The sequence below is a fragment of the Zea mays genome, chromosome 4 (assembly GCF_902167145.1).
Source record: "Zea mays cultivar B73 chromosome 4, Zm-B73-REFERENCE-NAM-5.0, whole genome shotgun sequence".
NCBI classification, from domain to species: domain Eukaryota; kingdom Viridiplantae; phylum Streptophyta; class Magnoliopsida; order Poales; family Poaceae; genus Zea; species Zea mays.
The window spans coordinates 2,079,046-2,092,153 of NC_050099.1; the positions used below are offsets into that span (position 1 = coordinate 2,079,046).

At 44.3% G+C, this 13,108-nt stretch overlaps 1 protein-coding gene across 1 annotated transcript; it reads right to left on the minus strand.

Annotated features, from left to right (window-relative positions):
* Positions 1–179: 179 nt before the first annotated feature.
* Positions 180–9,044, minus strand: LOC109945984 (DEAD-box ATP-dependent RNA helicase 40). The gene is made up of 8 exons (XM_020552405.2): positions 8,840–9,044; positions 7,068–8,657; positions 6,549–6,758; positions 6,135–6,203; positions 5,361–5,630; positions 2,468–2,818; positions 1,963–2,240; positions 180–1,834 (listed from the first exon to the last, which is right to left on the minus strand). Exons 2-8 carry the CDS (start codon positions 8,589–8,591, stop codon positions 388–390), a joined length of 4,149 nt encoding a protein of 1,382 aa, XP_020407994.1. The 5' UTR covers positions 8,592–8,657; positions 8,840–9,044; the 3' UTR covers positions 180–387.
* Between the last annotated feature and the right edge of the window lie 4,064 nt (positions 9,045–13,108).

Here is a 13,108-nt window from a genome sequence, read left to right on the forward strand (position 1 = left end):
GGCGCAGCATCTGACGTTCGAGTTCTACAGAGCCAAGGCACCTGCGGAATTCAGAGCAGCGAGCTGGAGGCGCAGAACGGAGGCAACGAGGGGCCGCCGGCGTTAGGGAAGACAGCAGCGGAAATTTTCAAAAGAAACAAAATAAAATGTAAAACGGAAAAAAAAAACACAACAAAAGATAGATGCAATTGACAACATCTCCTTTTCATGAAATTCAGCACAAGAACACACAAGATCCATGCGTCAATTCACCACAAGATCATCAGAAATTGTGGAAAAGCCAATTTATAGTCATATAAACTAATACCCGGAATCTCATTTCTCGTATTGTACACCGGATTAAATGGGAAGAAAAGGGGGGCAGTGCACTACATATTGTTCAACTCATTATACATCAGGAGCGGCCTGTTGAACTGCTGCGCCTGGAAAATTTTCGCCTGCAGGAAAACTGGGGAATGCAGCATCAGTCCCCTGCAAAGGTTGGCCAGTTGGTATGCCGCCAAAGCTGTTGTCATTCCCGCCGCATATCAACGGTGCAGCAGCTGGCTGGACTACGCCACCAGGAGACATTGGTGACATTGAAGATGTATCGGCCAGTGATTGTTGAGCTGCGATAGCAGGAACAGGTGGTGCTGCTGGTCCAGGTACGGGGGCAGGGGCAGGTGCAGGTCCAGCAGCTCCAGGTGCAGGAGGCAGCACATCAAAACCAGATCTTGCCCGAGGCCTGCGCTCTGGTGCTGCACCATGGTCACGGCTATTGCTTCTGCTGCGACTCCGGCTACTGCTTCGGCTCCGACTACGGCTCCAGCTCCTGCTGCGGCTTCTGCTGCGTGACCAGCTCCTGCTGCGACTCCTGCTCCTACTAATGCTCCTGCCATCACTTCTTCTGTCATAACCCCGTGACCGGCCTCTGTCTGGGCTGCGGCTGTAGCTACGATCCCTACCCTTGTCTCCAAATCCTCGACGGTTATCATATCGCCCCCGTCCATCTGAGACAAAACGATCACGTGGGCCTCGGTCAGAACGTCCCCTGCCACCAAATCCACGCCCCCTGCCACCGCGCCCACCAGAAAAATCTCCCCTGCCTCGTCCACCAAAACTGGGAGAATCACTCCTACCACGCCCACCAAAACCAGAAAAATCACCCCTGCCACGCCCACCAAAACCAGGAGAATCGCCCCTGCCACCTCGTCCACCAAAGCCCCCAGGGCTTGCTCCGCCTCTACTTCCAAAACCACCAGATCCACGCTCCCCTCTACCACCAAAACCACTTGACCCGGGGCCATCCCGTCCAACAAAGCCACCTGGGCCCTTTCTGCCCCCAAAACTACCAGGACCCTCCCGGCCACCAAAGCCACCAGGGCCCTCATGGCCACCAGAGCCTTCCCGGAGACCAAAGCCACCGGGGCCACCCCGGCCACCCAAGCCATCAGGGCCTTCCCGACCACCAAACATGGCTGGGCTTTCGCGGACACCAAATCCACCTGGGCCCTCACGACCACCAAAACCTCCAGGACCCTCCCTAACACCACCATAACCAACAAAGCCACCAGCACCAGGTTCAAAACGACTACCACCAGGCCCATCCCAGCGACTCATCCCAGCAGCCTGGTTTCTTGGACCTCCAGAAGCACTGCGTGCAGCCATGTCACGCAGCTGTGGAGGGACATGCTGGTTGGCACCTTGCAAGAGTTTCACCAAATCACCAGCATGTTTCCAATCTTGTTCAGAGAAAAAGGTGTACGAGACTCCAGTAGCGCCAGCTCTTCCTGTACGCCCTATGCGATGCACATAGTCCTCTATCCCAGTTGGGAAGTCATAATTAATTACCACTCTGAAAAAAACACATTGTGCAGTACAAATGAGCAACAGAAATTTGTCAGTGTTCAGTAAGGTAATATTGGACAGTTGGACACTAAAATACTTTAAGGATTTAATATCTCACAATCAAATAAGCCTCACCTGATATCTTTGATATCAAGTCCACGAGCAGCAACATCTGTGGCTACTAATATTGGAGCCCTGCCTGTTCGAAACTGATTAAGAACATTATCTCTTTCGGCCTGTGATTTATCACCATGGATGCTTAAAGCATTAAAATTGCGACCAATGCCACGAGCAAGCTGGTCGCACATTTTCTTAGTTGAGCAAAATATGATGATTTTTGAGCCCCTTTCTTGATCTCTAAGAATCTGCTCTAGGCGCCGCTGCTTGTCCATAGGCGGAACCACCTCTACATACTGCATACATACAGGAGCCATAGAAATGGATCATCCTAGAAATGACCACATAAAATATTAGAGATAAAGGCTGACACATAGAAATTAGGTGCCAAAGAATGCTTTTTCCAAAATATTTAACAATAGAAATTGACACCAGTCAACAATGGCACTTCAAGGACTCCGCATCCTAAAGAAAAGCGAAGCACAAAGTATGAAAAGAAACAATCATAATTTCACTAGAATACCTGAGTGATGGATTTGTTCGCAACAAGTTCGTCGATGCTTCCAATGTTAACCTGGACAGGATCTCTCAGTAAATCCCCAGCTATTTTTGTAACCTCCTTCGGCCAAGTGGCAGTGTACATTAGAGTTTGTCTAGTATTAGGAATTTCATCCACGATTTTCCGTATTTGTGGCTCAAACCCCATGTCAAGCATACGGTCTGCTTCATCAAGCACAAGTAATGAAACCTGATGGAGGCTAATCTTCTTCATCTCCAGGATATCATTAAGACGCCCTGGTGTTGCTACCACAATATCTGCTCCACGCTCAAGTTCTCTTAGCTGAGGGCCCTTTGAAGCTCCACCATATAGGCACTGAAAAAGAACGTATCAACGATGAATTCAATGTAAGAAATGTGACATGTCATTAGTAAACATAGTACCAGAAATGATGCACATATTCTACAAGGCACTTAGGTACATAAATCTTGAATGATCGATGCACACAAATTTGGTGAGTTCGTGTGCTAAGGTAACTACTATAAAAACAAACTAAGCCTACATAGGTGATCAAGCTAACCTGGTGCCCTAATAGCCGCATCAACCACATTGAACTTTCTAAAAGTGAAGCTATCATAAACTTTTTGAAGAACAAGAATTGAGTCTATGACTATGTTTCAAAGCCGATAGAGCACATTCTTAACTTTAGATATCCAATAACTTAATTACTATGCATTGTCTTACAAACAACAACAACAAAGCCTTTGTATCAAACAAGTTGGGGTAGGCTAGAGTTGAAACCCAACAGAAGCCACAAATCAAGGTTTGGGCATATGAATATTTTTTTTTCATGCCCCACTATTCAAGGTTAAATCATAGGGTATATTCTATTCTTTCAAGTCAGACACCTTTTACTACCTCTTCCATGTCAACTTCGGCATTCCTCTGCCTCTCATTCAATTACTATCACGGCTTAGAATCCCACTACACATTGGTACTTTTGAAGGTCTACGTTAAAATGTCCAAACCATCTCAACCGGAGTTGGACAAGCCTTTCTTTAATTGGTGCTACCCCTAGCCTATCACGTATATCATCATTCTAGACCCAATCCCTTTTTGTATGGCCGCAAATCCAAACGCAACATACACATTATCACAACACTTATCTGCTGAATATGTCATCTTTTTGTAGGCCAACATGTAAACAGCGGGACTCTTACACTCATTGAGAGGATGACACTACGAGTTGGAGCAATTTTTTGTTTATTTCTCACACGCTACTCAAATGACATAACCATCGAAGGGTTGGGGACACATTTATTGTCCCAGGTGCTGCACTACACACTACACTACACACTACACAAAAGGTGTTGTCCTCTAGTCTGCAGCACTAGAGATGTTGTTGCCCTGTTGTCCTCTAGATGCTAAAAGAGGACAGTCAAAAGGCTCTTGCTGTCCTCTAGATGCTAAAGGAGATGTTGTTGTCCCTGTTGTCCTCTAGATGTTAAAGGAGAAGATGTTGCTGCTGTCCTCGCAGTCAAAAAGGAGCCGCACTCCGCCTCCACAAGCGTTCTGGACACGCCTGATGGTGTTCGCAGCCTCTCCCTTGCTACCAAGGACCATCACCCACATGTAGCGGGAGAGGTCGTCGACAAGCAGCAAGTAGTGTCGTCCTCCTGGTGTGCCTGGTGTCACCAGGCCACACAAGGCCCCATGCACGAGCTCGAGCCTCTCCTTGGCTCGGAAGCTCGACTGCCGGGGAAAGGGGAGCCGTCTCTGCTTTGTCAACACACAAGACATCGCAGAACTGCTCCACATGGTCAAGGCAAGGCAGGCCTCGTACCATCTTGGCACTGAGCCGCTTCAGGGCCTCGAAGTTAAGGTGCCCAAAGCGCTTGTGCCACTGCCATGCCTCGTCGTCTCGAGCAGCAAGGTGGTGCCACCTTCATGTTGAGGATGTAAAGCCAATTTGGACTCCTACGTATGGCAAGAAGACAACGATAGGGGTCCTAGATCCTCATGACTCCATGCTCGACCTCCACGCGTGAACCGTTTTCATCCAGTTGTCCCAAGCTAATGATAGAGTTCCTCAACGTGGGTATGTAGTAGACTCCGGTGAGCAACCTGTATTCACCAGACGCGGCGGTGAAGACGACTGAGTCGGTGCCCTTGATCTCTACGTTGGAGGCGTTCCCAAACTTGATGGAGCCTCAGACGCTAGAGTCAAGCTCGGTGAAGAACTCCCATCGGTCGGTCATGTGATAAGTGGCATCGGTGTCGAGGCACCATCCTTCGATCATGTCTTTGCTGGTGTCGTCACCGAGGAAAGAGCGTCTCATCAAGGTGGAGGATCATGTCCTTTGTACTCAAACGTTAGTAAAGATCCTTGTACACACTAGCCTTTACCACACTTACAACTCGCTTTGCGGTCTTCTTTGGTACATTGTACTTCTCTATGTTGTCCACACTCCTGCCATTGTACAAACGTCTATAGCATTCTTTTTTCTCCTTAATAGCCCTTTATACTTTCTCGTTCCACTAACAAGTATCCTTAGCTTTGCCTCCACTCCCTTTAGTTGCTTCACAGAGACCACCTTCCGAAAGCAGGTTTTCATCTTCTCCCACACGTTTGTGTCATCTTCTTCCTTCCAAGTGTCCTCTTTGATGACCCTTTCCTTGAAGACTTCTAATGTCCACTCTTTCAGTTTTCACCACTTTGTTCTTGCAATCTTGACTTGTTTATCCCTACGGACACGCACCTAAAAATGGAAGTGCACCACCACAAGCTATGCATTGTCTTACAAAACTTAAAAAATGTGGACATAGTCTCAGGATTACAATTGGTTCAGATCAATGATTTATTATTCTATGCAAGGAAAGATAAGGCCATAATAAAATATATCAGGTTAGAACTTACTGTGCAGGAAACTCTTGATGATTGACCAAACTTAACTACTTCCTCTTGTATTTGTGAAGCAAGCTCACGAGTAGGGGCCAAAACCAATACTGTTGGACCCAACATCGGATTATTGTGGCATCTCCTTAGATGTATAAAAGCAGGAATTAGGTACCCTAGTGTCTTTCCAGACCCTGTCTTGGCAATAGCTACTATGTCCCGGTTTTGCAGTGCAACAGGCCATGTCTGAGCTTGAATTGGAGTGGGATTTGAAAAGCCAGCTGCATGGATCTGAAATGAAAAAAAAAGCATCATAAGTGCATGTCCACCTGCAGGAGATAATTGGTATTTTCCATAGCAAGTAAAAAAATGGTTGCAAACAATGAGAAAGTGGTTAAAATTCTATCCTAAGTCAATATGGCTGCTTACTTAAGCAACTCAAGGCATGAAGAAGCTCTTTTGTTGATTCAGTGGCAGACAAGAAGCAAGAAGCCTCAGCCACATTTTATAATCTAAAACAACATCAATCCTCCCAATACTTGTCAGCAAAAAATAGCAAGAAGTATTTCACTACAGTGCCCAGAAATCCATTGTGCTACATCACCGCAAATACATTGTGCTACATCAGTGAGCAATACCACATGATGTGCTCATTATGAGAGAAGATAATTTTCCATTTCAAAGATATCATTTTCAGCGGGCCACATTATCAAGAATTTGTAGGTTATTAAGATAAAGTGTAGATAATGCATCCATTGACCCACATGTAGCAAAAACCAACTAAAGAGGACATACCTCTCTTAGAATCTCTGGGGGAAATCCAGTGGACTCAAATGTCATAAATGGAGCAGGAACATTTTCACCCTGGATATTGAAAAAGCAGTGGTCAAAATATAAATAATCAGCAGGTAACAGTACAAAAGAAACAGGTAGCAGTCTAACTAAAGAATCAAATTAAATTGTATACAACATGCTTGAAATGTCAAATGTGTGTTACAAAATATTTTTAGCCATGTCAATGTTAGATATCAACCAGTACATCAATTATGCAAATGGGTTATTAAATTATGCAGAGATACAGAATATCTTACAAAACACATGTGGAACAGCATTCCTATACTGTTTAAGTATAATGACCAACAGCCTCTGAGAAAAATTTAAACTGTCTTAGTTTTGCGACAAAATATGTCCATGCAATCAACTCCTTACCATGGTACTGACTTCATGATGTTGACGGTATGCATCAGCTGAAGATATGCTTGGAAAATCTGGAGGAGCAAGCATACTTGATGGTGGCCTCACTGAAGTTCCAATAGGCAATGGACCAAGATTATGTAGATTTGGTACTGAATGTGGAGGTGCCATGTTATAACCACCAAAATTGTCTGGCTGAGGATAAGGTTGTCCATTATGCATGCCCTGCCACAAAAGTTTATGCAAATCAGGGTGAATGTTAGAACTTTAGAATTGAGGTTAGCATGAGCATAATATATAGAAAGCATTGAATACATCAGAAAACTAATGGGCATTGTTGCCAACATTTTAACAAGTAGTTCTATTCAAATACCAAGCATATTGACTTAATGATATGGTGTGAAAATATCATCAGACCTTATAATGTACAGGAAAAATTATAGCTTACTGTTATGGAAGGACATAAATTTAGGCAGTGTAAGAGTGAACTTTTCGCTCCATTAAGATTCAACATTACTGTACCAAGATTATTACCATGGGATTTTGTGAAGTTGGGAGAGCAGCAAGCTTTGGTTGCTGCTGGAGAGCCTTTGCTCCATCAAACCTTCCATAAGTGTGAGGGTCATCTCTTTCAAAGTGTCCATCACTATTACCCATATCAGAACCCATTGGAGGTCGAATTGGTGATGGACCAGCATGATTTGGAACTGCGTGACCACTAACTGACTTTTGCTGGTAATTTGTACCTGCTCCACCTTGATGCATTTGAGCAGGTGAGTTCATAAAACCCATGTTATTAGTCTCAGCAGAGAATGATCCACCAGGCAGATGCTTGGAAGGATATAACGGCCCACCAACTCCAGGAATATTTGGCTGGCTACTAAGGGCCCCGGGATGTTGATGACTAGAAGGTAACTGCTGGTTTGGAAGTGGAGCTTGGCCATGCTGCTGGCTAAGTGGTAATGAAAATCCAGTCCGCTTGCCTTCATGAAGCCCATCATCATCCTTCAACAATGGACTTTGTTGCCCATGTGACAGTGGTGATTTTCCATGCTGAATGAACGCCAATCCATGCTGCGGTTGGCCTTGTTGAGATGTCATTTTAAGTCCTTGAGGTTGAGAAACCTGTGGCGACTGCGAAGCTTGGGCAGGGTGGTGAAAGCTCAAAGATTGTTGAGGATGCTGCCCCTGACTCTGAGGAATCCTAACTCCCGGCGGTTGCTGGCTTTGATTATAACTCTGAGGAATTTGAGGCTGCTGAACTTGATTGTAGGCAGACTGCGGCATCATGGATTGCTGACCTTGATTGTAGGAAGGTTGTGGCATTGGTGGCTGCTGGACTTGACCTTGATTGTAGGAAGGTTGTGGCATGGGTGGCTGCTGACTCTGACCTTGATTGTAGGAAGGTTGCGGCATCGGTGGCTGCTGATTCTGACCTTGATTGTAGGAAGGTTGCGGCATCGGTGGCTGCTGAGCTTGATTATAGGCAGTTTGTGGCATCTGTGGCTGCTGGTCTGCCTGGTATGAATATGGTGGGGCCTGCTGTTGCTGCTGAGGTTGCATGTAAGGACCATGCGGGTACGGCATGTGTTGAGGATGCACGCTGTGGTACTGATGTGTCTGATTTGGCATGGGTGTCTGCTGTTGCTGATATGGCACTTGCTGAAACGGTGCTTGGTGCTGAAACGGTTGCTGCTGAGCTGGATGTTGAGTGTGCTGCTGCCCAAGCTGGCCAGCCTGAGGAGGATAAGCTGCCTGGCTAGGACGCTCCTGGTGCCCTGCTTGGCCAGTTTGGCCGAACTGCACGTTAGGCTGTGAAAAAGCTGCAGGTGCAGGTTCCGGAACCTGCGCAGGGGTCGACGGTGGAGGACCTGCTGCCAAAGGGGGCACCCCTGCAGTTGCTGCCGGCTTCTCATACTGGGTAACATTCGTCTCTGGGTTCCAATAGTACAGCGTCGCGCCATCAATCAGCGCTTTCCAGGGCACAGGAAGCGTCGGGTCATCCGGAGCAAACCGAGGGCCTGAAGAATCAACTGTAGCGGTCTCCTGAGCCGCCATGCCCAGCAACTCTTCTTGCCCCTCCTAATGGCTCCCTACCTACGCTTCGACCATACTGCAAATGCCCTGCAAACCAATAAAATTCAGGGGTGGCGGAGCCAGCTAGGGAAAAGATCCAAGTTCGTAAGCATTATAGATGCATAAGCTTGCAATCAGAACAGATCCGAAGACAAATAGCGAGACAGCTTATGTTAGGGTTTGGGCGCCCGGTTCCGCGCAGCAGGAAAGGAAGAGAAGGGCTGGCATACTTGGAGGGTGCTCGCCAACAGCGAAGGGCACTACGGGACCCAGCGAAGAGCGCTAAGGGGACCTCGGCACCTGGCGTAGGGCGGCGGCGCTAGCCCAGTCGTCGCCGAGAGGGAGAGGGAAAAGGAAAAGGAGAGCGCACACGGGGTGAAACGGGGAAGACTAGAGACGGAAGTGCCGCCGATGGGCCGCCCTGGGCCGTTCCTCAATCCGCAAAAGCCTTTAAGATATTTTTTCACTTTTGTGTCTAGTCCTGTTTTTTTCTAGTAAAACTGTAAAAGCTTTTTGTCTCTAGTCATGTTGCGGGTTTAGGGTTTTATGTTAAATTTATTCCTTCTTTTCTTCGTACAATAAATAAAAATATTAAGGAGAAGGAAGTTTTAAATAAGAAATATAAATTATAATTATTAGGAAAAATTAATCGTGTTCTTTATTTCTCTTTTTTTCTTATTGTAATTTTCGCGTCGAAGGATTAAAGTCGGTGACTAGACGAGAGTTAATGGAACCTAATTAAAGGGTGTTAATCTCAAATACACCAGCTTGAGCTTAGAATATTTGTAGGAGATAAGCCGTTAGACTTTTCTATATCTATCCTATACTACTATCTCCGTTCTTGAATATTTGTTGTCCGCTAGTTCATTTTTAAACTAAACGACGACAAATAAAAAACGGATGGAGTACTATATAATTCAACAGTTTAAACTTTGCAAAACTCACTCGACCAAATGACACACACTCATAACCTCCACTAAATCTACCAAACAAAGTGCACCCAGATTTATCACACCATCAAAAACGACGATTCAGATCGATGGATAACACATCTCCCTTATTCACTCAAATCCAATAGACAATATTATTTAGATCATCCATCATCCCTCCCCTACGACTTAACCACCACCCCTTCTGCCTCACTCGCGCCACCGCCCCCGTCAACCCCTCCCCTCGCACTGACGTTGTCGTCGACCGCTCCCCTCCCCTCCTAGGATCATAGCGGTTAGCACATGCTATATGTTAGTTCCTCTAAATCTAATAAGGTCAAGGATATCACTTGAAGGATAATGTTACATGAAAGGGAATCATCACTCGTAGGTGATATTGGGGTATCTATAATTTTGAGTTTTAACACATATAAGGTGATACAACTTGTAATCTACTGATATCAATTGAAAACTTGATACTGGTTGAAATTCTATTGTATCACTTTGAAATTAATGAGTGCTATGTGGCATGCTCCCAAAAAAATTGAACCATCAAGGTATGCTCCAAGGGTAACAGTGAAACTGAGAAATCCTACAATATGGTTATCATAGTGTATATATGACAAGTATATAAATGTGTATATGCAAAATCAAGCGTGAGTAACTAAAAGAAAAAAAATAAAATTGCAAGAATTTAAACTCTAGTTACCTAATCATGAGTGGAGAATTTAGGTCCATAGTCTTCACTAATCAACTTGATAGTGGTCATGATCCGATATGATGCACCCCATTATATGGATTCCAAACTTTGTCAAGTTTCCTAACTCCTCAAGGTTCATTGGGCTTCTAACTTTCCCTTAGGGATCCAAACATTTCTTGTGCTCTTCATATTTGAAATCATTTCTTTTGGCAACCATATTTGTTTGACCCCTTTTTTGTGTTGCCTTGCTTGTTTACGATGACAACCTCATCATATTGTCGTTTTTATTCTTTAAGAGATAAGGTGTGGTAACCTTTTTGTCCACCTTGTGTGTTGTAAGTGTTAAATTTTTTACCTATTTTGTTTTTTATTTCTCATCTATTCTTCACCTTGCACTGGCCTTCTTTGTGGCATAAGAATATTATTAGTGGTTGGATTCATTTAATAAATTCATAGTATCCTAAAACACACTTTAAAAATATTTGGATAATGATGTATTCATCATCTAAATCTATATAGATTGGGGTGGATCGAGGTATAAGTTTTAGGCTCTATTTGTTTCCTTCCATGATTATATAATCTAGCTTATGGATTATGTAAGTACCTATTAACCTGCTTATGAATTATCATAATCTAGATATCTAGATTGCATAAACCACCTAATAAACTATATTGTTTGTTTACCTCTCAACTTATTTAAACTTTGTGAGGTTAATAATATGTCATGTATGGATTTATCCCTGGTATAAGTTTGTGTCTCACTAAAATTAGTGGAACTAAATTATGTAATCCATAGTATTTAGGGAATCACTAATCTCTAAGTGCACTAGTCCACCCTAGCACCTAGGTTTACCTTTTTGTGTTATACTTTATTATCCAACTTGTGTTCACTTGATTGCATATGTTTGGTGTATTGTTCATTTGTCTTTATCCAAATGTATTGAATGCACGATCGCTTTGCTTAGACAACGAGCAGCTCGTGGTTCCTGAGTGTGTTGCTGAATATCTTCCTGAGCAACAACCTGGTGGAGGCAAGTGTCCTGTAACCTATTATGTCCTACATACTTTATAATTTATTGTCCCGCATTACTTTATTGAAACCTAAGGATTGACTAGTCTGTATTTACTTATCCTTGTTTACCTTTTGGTTTTATCATGGTTAGCTTTATGCTATTACCTTAACTTAATCAACGAACATGATGTGAATATTTATGATACGATGATGTTATTCTGATGATGATCTTGTGATACTTTATGGGACTCAGGTTGTTTCTTGAGTACCTCCGTAAGGGCCTATTCGTTGAGTAACCACCCAGGATAACAGTACAACCATGAGGGTGGAATGGGACGACATTAGCTGATTAATTAGAGGAACCTGAGGTGTAGTTGGCTTCGTCGTAGGGCCGTCAATGCAGTCCAGGCATAGTACTTGCTCTGCCGAGGCTGGTTGCAGAGGTTCTTTAATTTAGTTTTGTTAGTCACCCTTCTTGTGGGGAGAAGTATTGTGTTTATCAAACTGGAGAAACCTAACAGGCGGCTATGACCTCTGGGAAATCTTTGTAAATGCTACATAGTGAGACCATGCTAGGTCACCCTGGTAGTGATCAATGGGGAGGCTAAAACCCCGGGTAGAATGGGAATCACGACTTGTGGGTAAAGTGTGCAACCTCTACAGAGTGTTAAAAACTGGTATATCAGCCATGCTCACGGTTAAGAGTGGCCTTGGGATCCTCTTTGATTAGAAGAACTTTGGATACTTTTATGATGATGTTTAATGATGATGGCTATAATTAAGATCTCTGGTATTTCCTCTTAGAGGGAGTACATTTGGGTAATAACTGGGTTTATCACTAAAATTTGGCTCTACTATTATTAATAAATACTTGACCAACTAAAAGCATCTGCTTAACCTTAACTCCACATACATCTAATCCATTTTAGCCAAATGGGACATTTGCTGAGTACGTTGATGTGTACTCACCCTTGCTTTAAAAACCACCCACCCTAGGTTGTCCCCACTGTATTCAGTGCACAGGAGGAGATGTTGGCAACATGGAGGACTTTGAGGAGTTTCAGGACTACGACGAGTTTTAGTAATGTTAGTGGCAAACCCCCAGTCAGCTGCCTGTGAAGGCATTATCTGCTACGTTTCGTATTCCACACTTTGATAATGTTAATGACTATGTTATAGACTTTGTGGATGTCTTGGACATCTTGATGAAATAAAGTACCTTTCCGCTACTTACTTTGAGCAATGTGTGATGATGTTCAATTATGTAATCGCTATGTACGTGAGTTTCTGATCCTGACACGTATATGGTTCGCATCTGGTTTGCCTTCCAAAACCGGATGTGACATACTTACACTATTTATGCATTCTAGTGATGATTTTTACGACGATGAATATGATTTATGTTGCCATAAAACTGTCCCTAATTCCCGCTGTTAGTTGAACCGATAATAGGTTTTTTGCCGAGTACTTAGCTCTCGGCAGAGACCCTCTTTGCGAGTGTCGTTCTATGTCGAGTGCCCGATAAATAGCTCTCGACAAAAAGCTAGACACTTGGCAAAGAGCCAGATTCCGGTAGTGCTCCTCTGGCAACAAGCAGGTGGCCAACCTTCTTCCTCTTGACATCGTCATCCTTCTTCGAGAGCAGGCGGTCAACCTTCTTCAGTTTCTTCGACTTTGTCTGTGTCGGCTTGCTTCTTCCCCACGGTGCCTTCTCTACTGGGACCATAGTCTCCTCCTCCATGCGCGGGCCTCAATGACGTCGGCTTCTTATCTGCCTCTTTCACTTCCACCACAACTTCTCGGCGACGACGACTAGCCTGTTCCCTGGCGATTAGCAGTTTATAGGAAACGGGTGACA

Excerpts from the sequence above, each read along its gene's own strand:
- LOC109945984 (XM_020552405.2), bottom strand. The coding sequence starts at position 8,591 with ATGGCGGCTCAGGAGACCGCTACAGTTGATTCTTCAGGCCCTCGGTTT. Across the intron at positions 2,819-5,360 it reads CATCAAGAGTTTCCTGCACA|TGCCTATATGGTGGAGCTTC; the intron begins GTAAGTTCTAAC and ends GTTCTTTTTCAG. Across the intron at positions 1,835-1,962 it reads CTTGATATCAAAGATATCAG|AGTGGTAATTAATTATGACT; the intron begins GTGAGGCTTATT and ends TGTTTTTTTCAG.